The 21016-nt window shown below is 50.3% G+C and overlaps 1 protein-coding gene across 15 annotated transcripts in view; it reads left to right on the forward strand.

Moving 5' to 3' along the window:
- SHANK3 (SH3 and multiple ankyrin repeat domains 3) overlaps positions 1–21016 on the forward strand; it is a 383319-nt gene that overhangs the window by 134596 nt on the left and 227707 nt on the right. For all 15 annotated transcript variants that reach the window (XM_049813564.1, XM_049813569.1, XM_049813570.1 and 12 more), the window contains one exon: positions 5696–6035. In XM_049813564.1, the coding sequence (XP_049669521.1) occupies positions 5696–6035 (340 nt within the window). The remainder of the gene's footprint in view (positions 1–5695; positions 6036–21016) is intronic.

Below are 21016 nucleotides of genomic sequence, written 5' to 3' on the forward strand. Positions count from 1 at the left end.
CGTGTCCTGCAACAGATCCCCAGCCTGCTGGGAGCCCTCCCCAGCCCTCCCTTTCAGCTGCCTTCTTTCTGGCAAGGAGCATTATTTCAGTCCTTCGTCCTGCTGTGACAACGGCTGCCAGGGGATGGGGCAGGGTCCCATCTCGGTGAACAAGCTGGGGCTCGCACAGAGATGCAACGGGGAGAGCGGCATGAAAGAAACCTTGCTCAATGTCCTTCTGAACAGAAGACTAAGCTCTCTGTAAAGCTGAGGGTAACCTAATTTTTGGCTGGATGAAGCCACTCTGCTGTGCTGGAGGGGGTTGGCCCTTAGAGTTAGAGCCAGCGGAGCAGGTGGGACCATGGCATCCTTGCTGGCATGGTGCAGGAGCTGGGCGCTGGCTGTCCTGCAGGGCAGCACGGGCAGAGGGGAGCTCCTCATACATTTTTAAGATAATCAGTGGGCCTGGTATTGTTGCACGTTCTGGAGAGTGGGATGGATGTAGCTACACAAATGTAATTTGGCTGTTGTGAGCACGTGGCTGGTTTGTGTGTTGTTCTCTCTTAAGGAACCAGGGCTTCTGAAGCATGGTGCTCAAAACAGTTATAGTTAATTCAACGCTTTCAACCTTAGTAGGAAGTTCTTGTCTTTCATTTGTTTCCCTCAGAACAGCAGAGGGTTTCCCCAAGGCTTTTGTTTTTGAACACATGATGTTCCCCCAGGGAGAGAAGTAAACAGCAAATCACAGTTTAGGGTTGTTGGTCCATTGCTTACCTCTCCTAGGAAAGGCCAATTTGAAAACTTCAATAAGAGGATGCCTAGAGGGCTCCAGCATTGAGCCAGGCTCTGCTGTCAGTGCAGACTGCAGTCGTCCTTTGCCCACGTCGCTGTCCTGTGTATGCGGTAGCCTCGATTTTCTGTCTGCTGCGGTCCCTGGACATGTTCCTGCTGCCTTTGCTGTCCTTGTGACTGTGCCAAATGCTGACCTTCTGCTGGACTTTCTCATGCAAATAAGTGCGCCCATAGCATGCTTCAACATAAAACCTCCTCCACCGGTTCCTCTTTTGCTTCAGGATCTGTTTTATGGATTTGCCCCAGCCTATATCCCATGTGATGGGGTTATCTCTCCTGTCCTTTTTGCCACCTGGCCGTGGCACAGACAGTCTTCTCTTCCACATTAATGCCACATGCATCAGTTTTCATCTCCCTTGCCATCTCCATCTCATTGCATATCATGTCTGAGAACACAGTTGTATCTCTCTGAATATATCTAATTTCTGTTGTGAGACCAGACCCAGGCTTGTGCTGTATCTGCATGGCAGAGCTTCCAGACTGCCTGGACATAAATCTGTGCTTAGATGAGGGCTTTGGGGATGCTCTGGAGTATCTGGGGAGTGCAGTGCTATATTGCTCACACAAGCGGTAGCTGTATTCCTCTGACTGCCCTTCTGTGAAGCTGCCTGGATATCTGCTCATCAACCTTCTTGGTGAAAACCAGACTGTCATTTCTAGCTCTCTAACCTCTGTGTAGAAACATCTGATCTTGGTCCAGTTGCCTTCCTGGCTGTACAGTGGCCCTGAAATGGCCCTGAGGCAGTCCAGGCACCAGAAGCTAAGCACTGAAGTCGGGGCAGGCAAGGTTTCCATCATCTGTACCTCTGCTCTCAGACTCCTGACAGCTTTGCCGAGTCCCCCCTGAGCTTTCTGTATGTGCCAGGGTAGACATCCTGGGTCCTTGGCTGCAGCTGCTTAGGTCAGGAGATGTCCGAGCATGTTTGGACATCTGAGAGCCTAGGGAACTTTGCAATCTAAATGTGTATCAGCTGAAAGTCTGTTCTCCTGTGACAGTGCTGGAAAGCAGGTTTTTTCACTCATTTCTGGGACTCATGTGACTCCCATGTGCCTAAATCCCACTTTGGCAAATGAAAGAGGTGGAATCCCACCTCATGTGAGGTTGCTGTGCGCTGGGGGCTAAATTGAAATTACACAGACGGTGCAGGCACATCCTGTCTTTCAAGAGGCTGCCTTTGCAGCTATAATACCATCCTCTTAATATGCTTATGGAATGAAATACTCAGGAAACTTTGGCTTTACAACCTGTTATGTGACCTGGATGCCTTCTCGTTTACTCCTGTAAATGCTGTGTTATGTTGTCCTTCAGGGACTCTTATATTTGATGTTATGATGAGTGGATTAGTGAGTAGCAGAGTGGTCCTGGGCTGCTTTCTCCAGCCTCTCTGCTCTTCCTCTCTGGTGTGAATCTGAGACAGAGGTTGTGTTTTTCTTTGTTTTTAAGGTAGACGCTATAATTTTGGTGTTGGTAGGGAGCACTTTGAATATATAAGGTGATGACTGCTCTCGCGTAGAGTGTGGAAATGAGCGACCAGGTGATTTATTTGACAGGCTAAATTAAAGCACTTGCCCTGACCTCTGTCAAGAATCATAAAGTACCTTGCCTTTTACCAGTGAGTCCTTGAGCAACCTGTTTGTGTCTCATTGCCTAATAATTGGTGCTTACTGTGAATGTCTTGCCATGAACCGTGCCAATCTTCTCCCTCTGAACCTGACCTTGACCCATTTGACACCTTCCTGGTGTGAAGTCTGTGCAGTGGGGAGAGCAGGGACTGGACAGGATTACTGCTTTTCAGTTAAGCTAAGGCAACCAGGAGCAGAGAAGATCTAGCACAGACCAAAAGGATCTCCTGCCTGGTGCCCTTCTTTTTTCCCTTGCGAGGTTGTTGTGGTTTAACTCTATCCCAGCTGAAACCAGGACAGAGGTAAATCTCTGCTTTTTTTTTTTTTTTTTTTTGCTTTTTTTTTTTTTTTTTGCTTTTTTCCTTTTCTTTTGTCAGCTTGGTAAAAACAGCTCGCCAATAGGATTATTGTACAGTAAGCTGGTATATGATCAGTTCAATATACAGTTATGGGGTTTTTTCCTAAGCAATTAATATCAAGAAACTAATAATTAATTTATAAAGCACCCTAAAGCAAGCCCAGACCAAATCCTGCTGTCTGAAGTTTTCATCGTTGCACTCTTGTTTTTCGATTTCTTTCTTTCTTGGTTTGGTATCAAGACCAATGGTGCTGAGCCCAGTCATGCATGGAAGAGCGATGAACCAGAGCAGTACCTCAGCGTGGGTCTGGCTGTAGTTCTGGTGCTTTGAGTGGCCCTTTTTACCTCCTTGTAGTAATGGATGTGCACGGCGGGGCACAGCATGGACTCTGCCTGAGCAGCTGGTGCGGAGCATGGGTGTCACTGGTCATCTGCAAAGGGCTGACTGCTGCTCCTACCTTCTCCCAGGATGGGGGGAAGAATGGTCCAGGCAGATATTTCTAGATCTTGAATTTTTTCTTGCTGAATATTTCCTGTTTACCAAAATTCTCATACAGTGTGGACCCAGACTTGGATTTCTCCAGCTGAGACAGTGCCTACTGATGGAGCACTGCTGACAGCATCTCTCTGGGGCGTGGCTGCTCCGCAGCTTAGACGTAACAGGCTCAGATTGACTCTGTTCTGGCAGAACAACACTGAGCTCGTGTTTGGTTGACGCTATGAGCTCACAGCCTTTCTCAAGCTACAATCCTCGTGATCACTTGGTTTCACCTATGGTGTTGGTCCCTGGAGCACACCATGGATGTACTCACTTGACCAGTATGTGCCTTGGCCTTTGGTTTGGAAAGGTATTCAGGCACTGACTGATGTGCTTTTATCACTCAGCAGCATTCGGCACTTTTACTGGAAGTAATTCTGTACTTTTTTCCAAGAACCATCTTAAAGTTACTGATTTGGCTTGGTTTGAAAACAGCTCTTCGAGACTAGCAAATTCCTTGTGTTTCCAGTGACTATTTCCAATTTCTAATAATTTTTAGATCTGCCAATTACCATGACTTACATCCATTTAGTATTTGCTTCTCTTTTTTTAAAGATGTTTTCTATGAGACATGTCTCCTGGAGATCTATCATATGTCTGGATGATACATGAACTCGGGTCAACAGCCCCAGTCAACCAAACCTGTTCAGCTTTGCCTGTGAAATGGTTCTAGCTAGCCGTGACTGCAGCTTCCTCTCCAGCATGTTGTGTTGGTAGGACAGGCTGTCCATCAGCATCCTGTGTGCTGCAGTCCTGCAATCTCCCAGGCATTCACTCCACAGCGTGTTTTACCCCAGGGACTGCATCACATCCACGGCCCAGGCTTTGCTTCTTTCCATCTGACATCCCTCCTTGCCTGTGGCCACTGGCTGACCATTTTGACCCATTTTTCCTGTTGGGGTGGCCTGGACGTGGGGTGCTGGCAGCACCAAGAGTGCAGGCAGGTGGCTGGCAGCAGGAGGTTGGGAGCCGGGCTGATCCGCCACAGGGAGCGCGGACGCTGCCAGCAGAAATTCCCCCACCACGTGGTTGAAACTCGGGAGAGAACAAATGCATCGTGTTGCTATGACAACAGGAAGATTTACAGCAGCCTGAAATTCTTGTACTTTGAACCTAAAATATTCCTTGGAAAAATATTCTGAGTGCAGCCACACAGCACAGCTGGGATGTGCCTTCAGGGTGGTTTGGTCAAGGATGACACAGGTCCGAGGCCTCGCTCAATGTCAGGCAGCGTCCTGCCCGGCTGCTCCCATCCTCTGCAGCCCCTGGGAGGTGGCCACTGGAGTGTGTCCACGGCTCCTGTGCCCTTGTGCAAGTTGCTGTGGGAGGGGTGGCCTTGGAAGGGTGAAGACAGGGGAGTCTTGAATGCGGATGGGTTGAGAGGTCCCCTGTTAGCAGGATCACACCGCTTCTGAGTGTGCCATTGAGCAGGAGCGCAGGAGACCTCTGCATCCTTTACCTGTCCCCTTGCTTTTGCCACTACGTTTGCACCAGAAATGGGCTGGATGTTGCCACATGTCAGACAAACTTTAAGCACATTAAGGTTCATGATGGAAATGGATTCATTAAACAAAATCTAGGAAAATACATCTTTCCTGACCTGAGGTCTGCAGTGCTGTGGCTCCGCAGCAGAGCCCTGTTCCCCTGTGACCACGTCACATTTCCCGTTTCCACTCTTTCTCCCTCTGCAGAGCTGCAGGCAGAGGAAGGAGTTTGCATCTTCAGGTGCCTTCGTGAGGTCTGTTTCTTCTGCATGCTCCTGAGGGTAGAGGTAGAGGGCAGGCAGTAGCTGGTATTTTATTCTGTGCATTGTATTTTCTAGGCTTGTGCTTGACATGTGCCTGAAGCTATATATTTAGGCCTTCTGTGCCTCCAAAACAGAAGAGTAAGTGGTGGCCAGGGTTACTGCTGGTGTCAATGTCCTGTTCAGGTGTCGCCACCTCTGAACCGGGGTGGCAGCTGGAGACGGGCTGGCAGGGGTCCTGCTGGTGGCCCCACACACCCTCCCTGGGTGCCCTTGCTGGTGCTGCCTCCTCCCCCTCCAGTAGCGCTCCTTGATGCCTCCTGAGACGCCACCTCCAAACCCTGCCAACGCCGGTGTGCTGTGGGTGGGCTCGCCTGAGTTTCCCCAGGTTGGTGCAGGGAGAGGAGCTGGAAGGTGGAGCTGGTGCAGGTGGAGCTGTGTCTTCCTCTGCCCTGGCCATTCCTGCCTTCCCAGCCCAGCTCCCTGTGCTTTTCCAGCTCTCCCGCTTTGCTGCCATCTTCCAGCCCAAGCACTGCTGGCCGACACCAGCTTCACACCATGTGCCCAGTAGCTAATGCTGCTTTCCCTGGCTCTTTTGCAGTGCCTTTCAGAGAAACTCCCAGTTACACAAAGCGGAGACGGATCCTCGGCGCCGGTGGCCTCTCTTCCCCGCGCATACTGCAACGCTCGGCCAGCGACAACAACCTGAAGGCAGAGAGCCGGGCGTCCTACTCGCCGGTGCCCTCACTCCGCAGCCTGCCCCCGCAGCTGCTGGCGCAGATGCAGGAGGCGGCGGCAGGGGCTGTGGCAGGGGACGGCAGCCTGGCGAGCTCCAGCAGCGCCCGCAGTGCCCACAGCCGCTCCCCGTCCCTGCAGCGGGTGCAGGAGGAGAAGGAGGCTGACCTGCCCACGCTCCGGAGGAGCAGCCGCGGCAAGGCCAGGTAAGGGGCCAAGGGGACACAGAGCGAGGATGCCCCGTGCCACGGCCGGTGCCATCCTCGGCACCCGCTGGAGCCCCCGCATCTGCACGGGGCTGGGCGCCTGTGGGACCCCAGGTGGTGGGTGGGGAGCAGGAAGGACCATGGAGCCTGATGAAGCCCCGTGTCTCCCTGTCCATGGACCGTGAGGAGTGGGGCTGGCTGGGACCCGGAGCAAGCGCTGAGGGTTTTTTTTCCTCGATCTTCTCCCCAGCCCTGGGTCTAATCTTGCATCTCAGAAAAATGGTAAGTATATCAATCCTGTGTTGCGCTTGTTGTTGCTATGACAATGAATGTATCTTGAAAACTGAACTTCCAGGTGGCACATTGCAGATAAGCCAACACCTAATGCGTCCCAACCGACCTGCATTTACTGCAGTTATCGGTATTCTGCCTACAGGCCTGGGTGGTGGCATTGCTCTGCTGAACTGCCCGGGAGTGGCTGATGGGCACCCTTGCCCGACCCACTGAGTGGTGTGGGGAGGCCTTCCTTGTGCATCCGGTCGTTTCGGTGGCCCGTAGGTGTGGGAGCGACATGGATCTTGTGTTCTCCTGCTGCTCCCTATCACTTGCTGTCCATGTGCAATGCGAAAGTTGGCTCTGACACTGCTCACCACTGCTGGTGCTTGTCTTCAGCTGGAAGCCGAGCATGGGCACCTGTTGTGATCCAGGAGGATGGCTGCTGCTCCCCTTAGATAGCAGAGCTGCTGCCAGAAAGCCTTCGTGGCCAAGGGTCCCTTTGGTGATGACTGGAGTTAGGCTTTGCTTTCAGAAGTCCCCTGCTAGTGGAGAGGTACGACCGACCATGGCCACGGCTGATGTATAGCAGCGTCTGCTCAGAAAGGGCTAACGAGAAACTCTGATACAGTGAAGCTAGAGCAGGAGTTTGAAGAGTGGGTACCAGGTCTGGGTTATAGCTGTGTTCACTAATGAGTAAGAAATGGATTTGAGCATTGAAGAACCAGTCTGCAGATGGCAGCTATTTACATTAACTCCATAGCAGAAACAGCTCCGAGACCCTTTGAGGCAATCTAAAGAATAGGGGGAAAAAGAAACGTGTCAGTAAATAAAAAATAATGAAAATAAATGTAAAATAGCTACTAGAGGGGGGAAGAATTGAACTACTCAAGTACCTGCTAGGATTCTTAATTAATAGTTTAACTTGGGAAAAGTTGCAGGATGTTTTCTAAACAGCTCAGTGGAGGCCTCTGCTCAATGTGCAACTTCAGTACAAAATGGAGCGATATTAGATGACCTAACAGTGTGATGGATGATAATATGGAAAACAGTCTAATGCCTCGGTCAAAATCAAGGATGACACCTCTGAGAGCTGCATACCAGGCTGGGCACTACCAGTCAGCAAGAATGGTATGAGTTACAGGGTTTTGGAGATACAGTGAAAATGATGAGGAATGAGGAAAAAAACCTCTCTGCTTTGAGGAGAGATTTAGAAGAGCGGGATTGTTACCTTAGAAACGAGATGAACAGGAGGAAATATGTTAAAGGTATTGGAAATGTTGAATGGCTTATCAGAGAGAAGTAGGGAACCTCTGCTTGTTTCATGGCACAAGGAGAAAGGAGCGTGCAATGAAACTGATGGCATGCACGCTCAAAACCAGTATGAAACAGTGGTTTTTCTCCACCCTGCAGTTAGCTCAGGAATTCACCGGCTTGGGAACTTGCTGAAACCAGAAGCACAGTATGATTATAAAAGCATTAGGAGGTTGGTGTGGGTAAAAAAAATACTGTGGGCTTTTATAGTCAATAAGGTTTTGGAAGTATTCTCAAAATTACCTGGAGCACCTGATGGCAAGGCAGGAGGAAGGCAGCTGGGGAAGAGTCGAGCCTTACCCAGCCAGACAGTTCCTGACAAGGGGAGAGCAGGAGCATGGCTGGGCATGGAGATGCTGGGGGATTTGGGGTGTGCCGTGGGCAGCAGCGCGAGCAGGGGCTTGCAAAAGTGGGTATCCAGTGCTGCTGCACAGGCCGGCAGTCGGTAGCTGGTGTGGTGTGCCGCTGGCTCCAATGCCAGTAGCTGCCGCCCCGTCTGCCAGCCCCGTTCCTGCCCGTTTGCTCCCTGCCGATTGTGGAGGGGTGGGATGCTGCTGCAGGCTCGGGCTCCTCTCTGACTCGGTGCACAGACCTCTGAAATACCTGCTGAGCCTTTGCGCCTGGGTTGACTGGCTTAGGGCTGAAGCCAGTGGGAACACTGCTCGTGTGCTGTCCGTCGCAGCTCAGCAAGTGCCCGGAAAGGGCAGAGGAAGGCAGCTACCTCTGCATCCTACTGCCAAGTGCTGCTAGAGTGACTGTCTGCCCTGTTTTCTTCTGTCTCCTGCTTGTGCAAACTTTTAAAGGATTGCTGGAGGCGACTTAATTATTTCTAGCCATATGCGTTTTATAAAAGGCATATAAAAGTGCTTTTTACTCCATTATTTTCAGATACTTGTATATTTTTGTAGGGATAGGAGGATTATGAAATTCCTTACACTGAGTTTGGGGCAAGTGAAAGTCACATGCATGCAACCTGCATGTTCAGTGGCTGGTATGTGCTGGCAAGTTCAGAGCTGTCAGGATTTTACAGAGGTGGGGCCTCCTGCTGCCCCCCTCCCTCTCCAGCTGCGGGGGCTCCCCAGCAATGCCTGGGGAGGCTGTCGGCTCAGTGAGCCCTTCCCACCTCAGCCCCTGCGTCACTGCCACCCTGCGATGGCCGGGGGTGCTGGGTGGGTGCTGCTCTGCGAGTTCCTTGGGCTGATATTCTTTTGAATTACACAGACGTATGCACGCACCATGGCTGTTCAGCAAGCAGCTGTGTGCTAACAAGTGCTTAGAGCAGCTAATTAATAGTGGTTTTTTGTTTGACCCAGTATTTCTTTCACTTGTTGTTTGGCCTTATGGCTCTCCCGGTTGGTTCCCAGTGTGTTTGTGTTGGTTTGACAGAGCTTTTATTTACTCCAAGGCTGGGGAATAGCAGTGCAGTGATCCCTATCTCATCCGAGTACTCAGTTCCCAGGGATGTTTTATTTTCAAACAAGAAAGTCTTTGCTTTGTAATAAATGACAAGGCATCCATAAACACGCAGAGTTCTCTCACATCTTCTTTGAAAAGTCTTGCAGAAAAATTGATTCTGGGTCAGATTTTTATTAGAGTAAATATCACAAAAATTTAGTGCCTGCAATGTTGCTCCAAAGTTCTTTGCTCTGACGGCGAAAACTCCCAGCAAAATTCTGATTGTTTTGCAACCATATTCAGGATGGCAAGGAGAATTTAAATGAAAAGTAGTTCAGCATTAGTGTTTCATTTCTCCAGAAATGATGCGCAGAAGCACCTCACGTGCCTGTGGGCTGCTGGGCGGTAGCCTTGGCGCTGCCGTTCAACTGTGCTAACAGCAGGAGCGATTATTTGTCCGTGTTGCTCTCCCGATTTCTGCCACGCCAATGGTTCTGGTGGCTGAGTCCTCCTGTGGACTGCAGCTCTCCAACCTCCACGGAGGCTGAGCAGCAGTCCTGGCTGGCCGGAGGAGGCTGAACGTGGGAGCACAGGTCTGACCCTGGAGCAGGGGTGGTGGATGTGAGCCCAGGGTGGACCATCCCTGCAGTGAGGGATGGACTGTGGCCAGGAACCTCTCCCAGGTGGGACGGGCAGGGCTGGGCTGCAGGGAGCCTTAGACAAAGGACCTGGGTGATGCCAGAGGTTAATCCACCCCAGCAAGGCTTGGGTGACCCTCCCATGGCGTGTCCCAAATGCCTTTTTGTGGTCGGCTGTCCTTGTGCTAATAACCTGCTCCTGGGAGCGAGTCCTGGGGGCGGCTGTTGCCGATGCAGTTGGCTCTGAACTCCCCAGTTGTGTTGTGGATCATCGGGGGTCCAGGGAGGACCAGTGGGAAGGGTCTAACCCACAGACATCTGGCTGTGCTCATCCTGCCTGTTCTTGGGAAACCCCGGTAACGGACATGCCCTGGTGTTTTCCTCACTCCTGCCTCCCTCTGTCCTCACCACTAGGAAGTTTTCTAATGTCTGATACAAATATTTTTTCCTCTAGTTTGTTATGCCCCATATACTCCGCATAGGTATGGTGAAGAGCTCACTCACTTCCCCCTCACAGCAGTCTTGCACACACAGAAGACTGCTTCCCCTGTTTTCCTTGGTGCCGTCACCTCTGTTGGCTGTTAGCCCCTATTGTCTTGCCCTTCCCAAAGTTCTTTTTTCTCCGAGCTCCTGCCATGGCTCCTCTCCAGGCTCCCACCATCCCACTCCTTCCTGGCAGTGCAGTACTCGGAGCAGGCACACAGCAGCAGAGAATTGCGTTGCATGTTTTTCAGGCTGTAGTTTGATAGCTCATCATATTGCGTTTTATGAAATGGTGTGATGTGTGACTCACATTCAGCGTGTGATAGCCTCCACATCCCCCCCCCCCCCCAACCCACTACATAACCAGTGTTTCCCTATCTGAATCCTCGTGCAGTTGATGATGCCTGTGTAGATTTAGTACCTTCACTTTATCAGGATCCATTTAAACCCTAATCCTGTTCCTTGGAGTATTTTGCAGCCCGTTTGTACTGCCTGTAGATTTGGCAAAGATCTTCTCCAACCCATCGTTGGCTTTGCTAAAGGAGATGCTGACCCAGCTCAGCCCCTTGCGCAGCCCCTGGGTACCCCCACCCTTTGATGGGGAGGCATCGGAGGGTTGTCCTCCTGCCCTGCGGTCGGGTGGTCTCGGGGCAGCTGTGGGGCTGTGAGCAAGCTCAGTGAAGGCCGAGGTGTGTGGCTGCTGCTCAGCAGCCAGCTCCTCTCACCATCTGTCCTTGACAAATCCCTTCTGACTATTACCACATTGCTTCCTTCTAGGCAAGGACAAACGCTTTTGTTTGTTATTTGTTCCAATGTTTTTTTCCAAGAAGTAAAGTGACGGTATTTCTTTTGCTTTTCTTTTTCCCCCTTTTTGGCCATTTGCTATTTTCCACTCTTTTGGACACACTGTATATAACATGAGCCTTCAAAGATGACCTTAGGTGTTCTTAGTTTGCTTTAATCTGTTCTTAAACTTCCTTCCAGATACATAGTCAGGCACATCCAAATATTCTTAATTAATTCCTGCTTCTGGTTTCCAGGTAGGATCTTGACTCTCTGCTTCCGATATCTCATGGTTGATCTCTGATTTAAAGACAAGTAATAAGCATATTGGTCTTTTCAGTTTCATCCATTGGAAGCTTTCCCTCTCTGCAGTTAGCCAAAGAAGCACCAACAGTTACCAGCAATTCCTGGGATCTTTTTCTTGCTGTCAGTGTATTTACAGAATGAATATCTTCTTCTCCACGGTGGCATTTCCTCTCATGCTTGTGCTGTCCAGATGTTTGCTTCTGTTGGCTTGTGCTTTTCCTTCACATCTGTCCATAGCAATCACTCCCGATTTCCAGTTTATGTAGTGTGTTTGAAGTCAATGACTGTCCTATGATTTACCTGGTTTCTTACTTCACTGCTTATGCATCCTCCATGTCTGAACTCTGTTTTCCTTTGCCTTCCCCATCATGGGATCATGTAATAGTTTGAGTTACAAGGGACTTCTGGAGGCTGTCTGCCCACCATGGGCTGACCTTTCATGAAACCTTGTCTCCAGTATTCAAGAACATATAGAGGTTGGCGTCGAAATGCATTGCTCATATTTTGCTGGTCTTTCTTGCTTTCTTCCTAAGAAGTGCCGAACACTTATCATTTCATGATTGTTCCTGTCAATGTTACCTCTGCATTCATATTTTCAGCCAGTTGGAATCAAAGCACTAAAAGAGATTCTATGGCTGCTTTCTGCACCTTCTCTATAGAAATAAATTGTCATGAATATAGTCCCAGAGCTTGCTGGACAGTCAGTGTCCTGATCCTTCACTAGCAGGTCTCTGGATAAATGCAATCTCTTATTATTCCTAAGTCCCATAAGCTAGCATCAGGGGAGCATAGCATAAGACACTGCACTGGATCAGAATGGCTATCTGCCAAGGCTGGTATCTTGTCTGATGCTTGCCCCCTGGCATGTGGCTAAAGAGCAGGACACGTGCTGAAGAAACCAGGGATTGTCCTCCCCACTCTCTGAAATACCTCCTCCTTTGGTCCTATCCGTCGGCATCTCTGCAAAAGGGAATGTGAATTGCTGATGCACGGCTGGCTGGTAGAGTCCTGTTCAGGCAGATACTCTCCATAAAAACTGCACTGAGCTCAGTGCTCCTCAGCAGCAAGTAAATACAGAGAGCATCCTTTTCTAGCAGCTCCCCTGAAGATTCTTGGCACTTTGCCACCTTGAACAAACATCCTTCTTCTGAAATTGCTAAAACTGCAGTTATTGCATCAACCGGAACCTGGGGACTTTATTTCTAATATTCTTGACCTCTCCTTGGGGGGTTTAATAAAATAAGTGCCTTGTCCCAATCTCTTTTTTCGTATTATTACTTTCAACAATATCAACTGATTCACTATTCCCAAGCCCTTTTATTCCTCAACAATGTGAATGAGATCTTTGCCCTAAGTACTAAGTCACTGGTTTATTTATTTATTTATTAAAAGCCTTAGACGATTTGTTTTCCCTTCCTGGCTTTTGAAAGGGTTAGATCCATTTGATTAGTTCTACCTGCATCAGGGATTTGAGTAGAAATTGCCACAATTTGTTTCATTCTTTCCTCCGTGGCTCGGTTTTCAGCTTGGCGTCAGCTGTTGAGTTGAGTCCCCTCTGCGTCTCGGCTGTAGCCTCAGTCCCCCTACAGCAGCTTCTCAAAAAGAAACCCCTGAAGGTGGGTGGTGCAAGGGCCACCCACTTCTCTGGATGCCCCTGGGGTCACCAGGCTGCTTATGGTCCTTCCGCGCTGTTTGCAGCCCAGCTGATAGCGCCAAGCGGCACAGCAGTGCCAGCGCCATGCCCAGCGCTTTGGGTATGATGTTTTATTTTAGTGTGGGTTAGTGAAGAGCGTAGGTAGGGGATCTCTTGCTCCTAGTGCGACACCATAGTCTGAGACAACTCCACCAGTGAGGAATTAGATGGACAGTGCTTTGTGGAGAAATGTGTGGTGAGGAGACAGAGTCCCCAGTTGTCAAACTGGAGACCTTGTACAGGAAATATGTGGTGTTTGCAAAGGCGTTACAACCTTGCAGAGTAATTTAAGTTGGAAGGGACATCTGGATGTCATCTGGTCCAGCCCTCCTGTCTAAAAGAAGAAAGCGGTCTCCAAGAACTTGAAAGTAAAGCAGCTGGAAGGTCCTTGTCTCTACCCGCTGGGTGTGCTCCCACCCCTTGCCGAGGGCTTTGGCTGCCCCAGCCCCAGCTGGGCTCAGGCTCTGGCTCTGGATGGAGCTGAGCCAAGAGGGTGCAGAAAGCCTCACTGGGGGCAGCCCCTTGTCTGGGGAGCTGCCTCCGAGCTCAGGACCTCATCACCGGTCCTGAGGTACGCCAGGGGTACCGGTGCCCGGTGGGCTCTGGGACACGCTTTGTGCCCAGGGCTTGCCTGGCAGTCCCAGGATCGCTGTCCTGCCGGCCCACTGTCTTTGTCCCTCAGGACTGTGTCCCTGTCCGTGGGGTCGGTGCCCTGCGCTCGCCCCGGGTCCCGGCTTGCTGGCCCTTTCAGGGTGGCTGCTCCGGCTGCTCCTGCCAGGGTCCTGCTGCAGACCCTGCTGTGTGCACCCTGGAGCCAGTTCCCCTCCACCACCCGCCCGCTGCAGGAGAGAAACCTGCTTTGGCAGAATGTCTTCTTAGGACAGAGTCTCACCTTGAACATGCAAGTAACTGCCCGCACCACAAAACGTCTCTGAGACGTGCTGCTCCCCTCCATGCACACCAAAACACGCCTGAAGTAACTAGGACAAATGCCTTTTAAGTTTTGATAAACCAAAAGGGAATCTGAGCAATATTCAAGTGAGATTACCTCCCTGCCAGGCGTGTTTGTCTCTGTAATAGCTTTTTCTGTTTGCCTCAAAGTTCCCATAAGAATATATGCTGTCAATTTGGGATGCCAGCGAAGCTTCAGGAATGTTTATTTTAGTTGGGCAAAATTAAAATGGGACTAGATCAGATGAGCAGAGGTGCCCAGCAGAGCGCTCTCCTCTGCTGGGGGGCCGATGCCTGCCCTGTTCCAGGACCGAAGAGCCACCCCTCATGACGATAGTCCCAGAGTTCGGCCAGGGTGTTTCTACCAAAATCTGCAGCGGTTCAGAGAGCGCGTGATGCATGCAGCTCTTACAATAAATATAACTCAGCACCCAAATAAATAGCACAGCATTTTGACAGGCTTTCACATGTTCTGTTGGTTAAAACATTGAATTTTTCTGAGAACTATACTGTAGGATTTCTGAAGTGCAGCAGAGTTTGCAGGACCCTCCTGGAGAGCTGTTTTGTTCTGGGTGAGCTGGAGACCCTGGCAGTGGAGGAAGGTCTTGGAGTGATGGTAGAGTGAGGAGACACAATGGGCTAGCATTAAATCTGATATGACATGTGGAAGAGGAGATTAGATCTGGGATGGTTGGGGGCAGTATTTGGGAAGGTTTGGCAGAGTCTGAGGAGTTGAAGTCTGAATGACTGACGTAATCCAGAGCTGCCGTGGAGACAAACGCTGAAGACTGGGGGTGTGGGAATGGGAGAGCTGCCAGAACCTGGCAGTGGGGTGGCTCTTGGGTGGGGAAGGGCTCAATGGTGAGAGCTCTGTGGTCGCATGTCCCAGGCCAGGAGCTCTGGGGGGTGGCTTGCGCTCTGTTGGCGATCCCCCCAGGGACTGCTGCCTCCAGAGCCCATCGGAGGAGAGGCTGTGCTGTGTTTATCTGCACATTGCGTTGGCGCTGCCTGTACACAGAAATAGCCACCTTCCAGAAAACGTGGAGTGGTGAATGACAACAGTTTTACTGGGCTCAGCATCTTGAGGAAGGAGAGGCACTGAAAACACTTGCCGTGCCAACCTCAGAAGGGGAGTTTTGGAAAGATAACAGAAATTCATCAGAAAGGCCTGAAAAATCAGAAGCAGTAACAGCATCCGTAAGGGCAATAGGGGAAGCGCTGGATTATCCAGGCAGAGCTGCACAAGGCAGGACCTTTGGAAGAGGAGATCATCAATAAAGCAGCGAAGCTAGTCCAGGAGACTATCAGAGAGTGCAGGGACCACTGGGCAAGACAGCATGAGCTGCCCAGAGCTAAGTGAAGCTGTCTTCCAAAGGAGGAATTTGCGTGAACACTGGTGGTATCTGATGTCTTCGGCCAAGGTGAGGTCCCAGTGCAAGAGGCAAGGTAGAGAGTGTCCTGAATGAGAATTCCTTTCCTGCTCTTTTCCCCTGAGTTGGCAGGGCAATCAAGGTTTGGGAAGAGAAACTGTGTCACCCTAAGCAGAGTACTGTGATGGCAAGTGTTAATGGGGTTACACAACATATTTATGTTTAGCAGGTGGTGGCTACATGGAGGGAGAAGGGCTTAAACTGTAATGGGATTTTTTAGCAGGCTATTTGAGTTTCATCAGTCCAAAACATTAAAACTTTACGTTATAAATGTTACAGTGATCTACAAATAACATATTAGAGTGGTTCGCCCCCCCCAGTGTTTTGATCTTTTTGATAGTACAGGGCTGGGAGCAGCAGGATGAATGATGGAGTTGAGGAGCAAAGGCCAAACAGGAGACGGGAGTGAGGAAACAGAGAGAGTAAAGCAAAGCAGACCACAGACTGGAGCTGACACTCAAGGGTTTTGTGAGTTTTCATTAGGTTTCCCCTCATGTGATGTTAATATGGAAACTAGGCACTTACGGGTATGATGCAGAGCAATGCCATGAACTTCATCTAAGAAAAAAGAAATTATCCATGTTAAAAATGACTGCTGCAGTGACAGCAAAAACTCATGCTGTTGTTTAAGTTGGGCTGACAGCCTTTCAGGGTGGCATGCCAGTCCCTTCTTTTACCCGAGCTGGAGGCTGCTCTTGGCATTTACTCCTGACTCCTGCCCCACAATGGGCTTGGTGGGCGGCAGAGCTGCTGTCCCCGGGGCTGGCAGGCAGCAGGTAGTCTGCAACCAGGCAGCAGCTCTCCATGTCTTCCAGAATCCTAATTCAGGACAGCCTGGAGCTCTGGGGCCCCTGCAAACCCTCCAGAACTGGTCTTTGTGCCTCCCTTGCTCCACGTCTCCACATTGCTGGTCCCCAGCTTAGTTATTTTGTACTAGAGGAAACTGTGAGACTTCAAAGGCCGATGGAGTTTGTTGATAAATACAGGCAATGTGTATTGCAAGGAGGAAATTCAGACAGCTTCTACATTTTGCTGGATTTTAAATTAACTGCAGTCCCACCGGCTTCCTTGTCAGCGCTGCCATGAAAAATCTCTGTTTTTTTATGAGGACTCATTAAAATACAGAACAAAGCATCAGAATGTATAAAATGAGCTGGAAGATGATGTCAATAATATGACGATGCTATTCTGTAACTTGGTGTGAAACTGTTACAGGGCAGGGGTGTGCAGCCAGGGTCGCCCCAGCCGAGCAGAGGACATGAGCAGTACCTCAGGGCGGCAGCAGTGCTGCTGAGGAGGGGTCTGCCAGGAGCAGCGATGGGCTGGGGGCAGCCGGGAGGTGGCTGGGTTTGTCCAGAGAAGGGGAAGCATCAGTGAAATTGGGAGGTGACATTGAAAGCTATGGGAAGGAAACACGATTTCCTTCATACCCAGCTGCGCCGTGCAACTCCCGAGGCTTCATTTCTCACAATTTGTACTTCATTGCGATCTATCCTTGTTGTGATTTACTGTTTGTGATTTACACTTGTCGTTTGGCCATCAGCTTGCTGGTGAGGAGGATGTTTTCTCAGGACCAGCTTGCCCTCGCGGGCCTCTCTGGGGTGTCCAGCCCCCCCTCGGCGGGGGGGTGGTACCGGGTAGGGTCTGAGCGGAGGTGGCCGCGCATTGCCTGTGCCAGCCCATGGGCAGGCGAGTCCCGCGGATGTCCTGGCTGTGCCAGAGGACTGCCAGCATCCTTCCTGGTGTGCTGTTCCCAGTCCCTTGCTGTGATGTTGCTCTACCAGTTGAGCTTTTCAATCCACAGAATATTTCTGCTTGACGCTCTTTCTTTTCTCTTTTAATTTTTTAACCCTTTTGTTTGTTTGTTTGTTTGTTTTGTTTTAAAAGCAGTGTCTGCCTGCAGCTGCAGGCTCTCAGTGTGAGTTTCTCATCCCTCACTTGCCATTTGCATGCCCTGTTAACAGAACAGCCCCTGCTCCCCTGCTGCACTCCTGGTGCCCACGGGGCACATCTGGGCGTTCCTCTGTCCCCATGCAGGTTTGGGGAGGGGATGTCCTTGGAAGACCTGGAGTGAGTCTTGGCATCACTGTGTGTTCCTGGCAGGATGCAAGTGGTTGCATGGCTCAGAGCAGCAGGCTGGGAGCGAAGGCAGTGCCCAGTGTGCGGATGAGCGTTGCGAGGCTCTGCAAGCACGAGCAGCCTGTGCCTCCTTGCTGGGGAGCTGGAGAGCAATGCAAAGCGGTTCGAGCAGGTGGGCCATGCTGTCCTGAGTAAAGGTTTGCCAGGATGGAAACTGTGTTGCACTAGACAGATAGCATGGTTGTTTTCTCTGATGCAGTGCCCTGGTGCATGCTGGGCTGGTTCCAGCGATGTATTTTCCGGATAGTGATGTGTCACGACTCTCAACTTGCGGCTATCTACGTGTTCTCTGCGCACACAGCTGCTTTTCCCAAGTATGTTAGTAAACCAATTTTTTCCTCCCCTCCAGCATCATCCAGCTGTGATCTCTGAGTGCTTCACATTGGGGAGTGAGTCAATACTCTTGACTTCGGTCCTTGAGTTATAGGAGATGGCAGAGTCGCTGTGCCTTCCTCCTGTCTTTGAGGAGCTGTAGGTGATATCCCTCAGCCTTGCTGCCTGTCTCCGTGTATTTACCTCCTGTGTTGCCTACCATCCTTCACACCGCCTCTGTGCCATTTCAGCACTGTGTTTCTTGGTGTTCCACCTGCAACTGCTGCCCGATGCACCTGCGTGAGTGCCAGGCAGGAGCCGAGATGTCACTGCAGCCATCTCAGGGAGGCTTTGCCCACTGTGCAGGTACTGCCAGAAATTAAACAGCCAGTTTGGCAATGTAAGAGACAGCGTAGTGAGTAGCAGCAAATATATCCCAGTGCCTTTGTATCCATCAGTGGCACAGTCTAGTCTGAATATTGTGAGCATTATTGGGCAGCTGTGTTGAACAGATCTGTGTGGGGTGAAGGCAGAGGCGAATGCTGCAAATTAGTGAGGGCCTGGAGAAGCTCTCTTGTATGCAGAGATGTTGGAAAGAATGGGATGAAACAAAGAGGATGTGATTTAACGTAACCCTTTGTTTGGAGGAGCCATAAAACTGGTAGTCTGTTCTGAGCAGGGTGGAGGTTCATAATGATGCCCTCTCCGTAGTGATTCAGTTGCATTTCTCACAGCGTCGCTGTTTCTGTAAATGTGAGCAGATAGATACACATTTATTTATAGATGATAGATGAGCAGGCAGGCAGAGCAGTGGCTGGTCAATACTGACTGTGCTCCTCAGCAGGGAGCACGCTCTGCTCCAGAGATGCCACAGAACCAGCTGCCCTGGCAAGGCACAAAGATGCTGTGGTGCAGTGAATTGGTAGATGATTTCAGTTTTGCTAGTCCAGAGTATTTAAAACTGACATTGGCTGCAGGGCTGACTCACAGCAAAAAGAAACAGGGACCGAGCAATGGGATGCTCAACTATAAAGGAAGTCATTAGTGCCCATCAGGTAACGAAGCCAGGGAACTCCCTGTGCAGGCACAGCATGTGCTCAGCACACAGGGAGACGCAGAGGAGTGATGCTTCTGGCCAAGGCATGAGGACTGCTGCTCACAGGAGTTATGGCAGGCGTATTACAGCTCCTATTAGGTGTTGTGGGAATTTTTAACTGGCAGTAGAAAACTGCCTGTGCGGGGGCAGGTTATTCCTGGCTTGCTGCTACAGGTTTTTATGCCTTCTGCCTTCTGGATTAACCCTGCCTCCCACTGGTGATTGTGCAGGCTGGACTTTAGTTCTGAAGCCAAATTGCCATTTCTAGGGTTATACTGTTGTTTTGGCATAAATTATCTTAGTTACGTAGGATGGTGCGTGGCAGAGGCTGCCATTTCTTGCTCTGTGGCTGTGCCAGCAGCGGGACTGGGCTGGAAGTGCTGCCGGGCTGGCAGTGCTGCCCTGCAGTCCCGAGGCGCTGGCCCTTTTCTGGGAAAGCACCTGTTCCCTCAGACAGCTTTTCAGCAGGCTCAGCGCCGAGTCCTCCTAGAGCTCAGTGCAGCAATGGGAGCCATTCAGCCCTGGTGTCTGCCAGCAAACGCTGCTGTGGTCCGGTAAGAGCGTGGCTAGCTGCGGGGAGATGACTTGCACTCCCACAGGCAAAGATGGGTCCAGTGCACTTAAACTCGGCTAAGCTGCATGTACCAAAGTTCAAAAAGCGTCTGCATGCTTGCCAGCATGCAGTTGGTGCTTTGCTTTGTCTGATGTTGCAGGAGTGATGCTCACCTTCAACACAACTGTCTGCATCACCAAGGTCTCAGAGCAGGTAACAGATGCCGGTGCCATGGCTTTTCCTGAGCCTGGGAGGGACTGCAATAACACCAAGACCACGTACCCCGGTGCGACCTGCCTGCACCCTGCACGCTGTGCAGGTGGCCATGAGGCCAGAAGGAGAGGAGGGAGCAGTGCTCATGGCACCCTATTCAGTGGGGATTTTGGCTTCAGGACAGCTTTTAATTTTATCTAAAGGTGACCAACTTTGAAATACACACTAAATCTGGAAGGCCAGGCCATAATACCAGTTTTTACTTGCTTCTCCCAAATGAGTGTCCTTATGCAAGACCAGAACGATTAAGCACCTCCTCCTTTGTAGGCTCATTTTGGCATTACAATTCTTGTCTCCTTGACTAGAGAGCAGCCCTGGTTTGGCAGGAATTTGGCCCTGGTTTGGACAGTACGAGCTCTTGGATGACATGCTATTTTGGCAGGGTCATTAGGCTACGCCTCTGGGACATAAGGCTGCAGCCTCCCTGAACTGCCTGCCGCTCCATGGCACGTGTGGCTGCCCACTTTCTGTCCTGGCCAGGGCTCAGCATGGGCGCTGGCGTTGCTGCACCCATACCTTGGGGGCACCTCTGCTGCCTCCGTGAGCAATTCAGCCAGGTAGGCTCACAGGAGGGACCAGGCACCTGAGAGTGGTAAAGAGGCACCCTGGTTATAAGGCTGGGCTTCAGCCCAAAATAGCTGATATTTTAAGAATTTTATGTCTTGGTTTAATGTTTATGTGTCTCATAACCAGCGTGCAGAAGTCTCCCTGTAAGACTGCCAAAGGCACTCAGGACCCCCAGAGCTTTCTGGTGTGAGCCATATGGAATGACCCTGTACTGAAGCAATGAACGTATCATCGTTGCCATTTCAATGATGCGGTATTTATTACACATTTTTATAAGGCTCCCTAGCTATGGTATCTGCACCCCAAATAAGATCACACTTTATGGCTTGGCATGAAATTGCTAATATTGCCTAGAATTCAGCATTGCTGACACTGGGTAGCAATCTCAGCTGTTGTAAAGTGGTGTTGTTTCCCATTTATGGAGCTATTACTTTACAGTGGGTAGAAGTCTCGCCAGTGGCATTTACTGAGCTAGACTGCTCATAGTGAAGAATTTTTTTAGCTAGTTTTAATCTTTCTGTTCAAATATCTTCCAATCTGAGATTTCCCAGGTTTTCATTGCTTCTAGCTCAGTTTCAGTTAAAATGGACCAGAATTTTTTAAATGAGGCAAGGTGAAAGAAAAATGGTTGCAATATAGTCTTTGTGTAGACTTGATGCTTTTAAAAAAACCCAGCATGATAGAAAGCTAATATTTTACATGGGTGTTAGCAGTGAAGCAAATAGGTGACAGTGCTTCAGAAAAAATGAATTCTGATTTTGCATGGTAGTAGGGA

Source organism: Accipiter gentilis, chromosome 11, assembly GCF_929443795.1.
Source record: "Accipiter gentilis chromosome 11, bAccGen1.1, whole genome shotgun sequence".
Classification (NCBI taxonomy): domain Eukaryota; kingdom Metazoa; phylum Chordata; class Aves; order Accipitriformes; family Accipitridae; genus Astur; species Astur gentilis.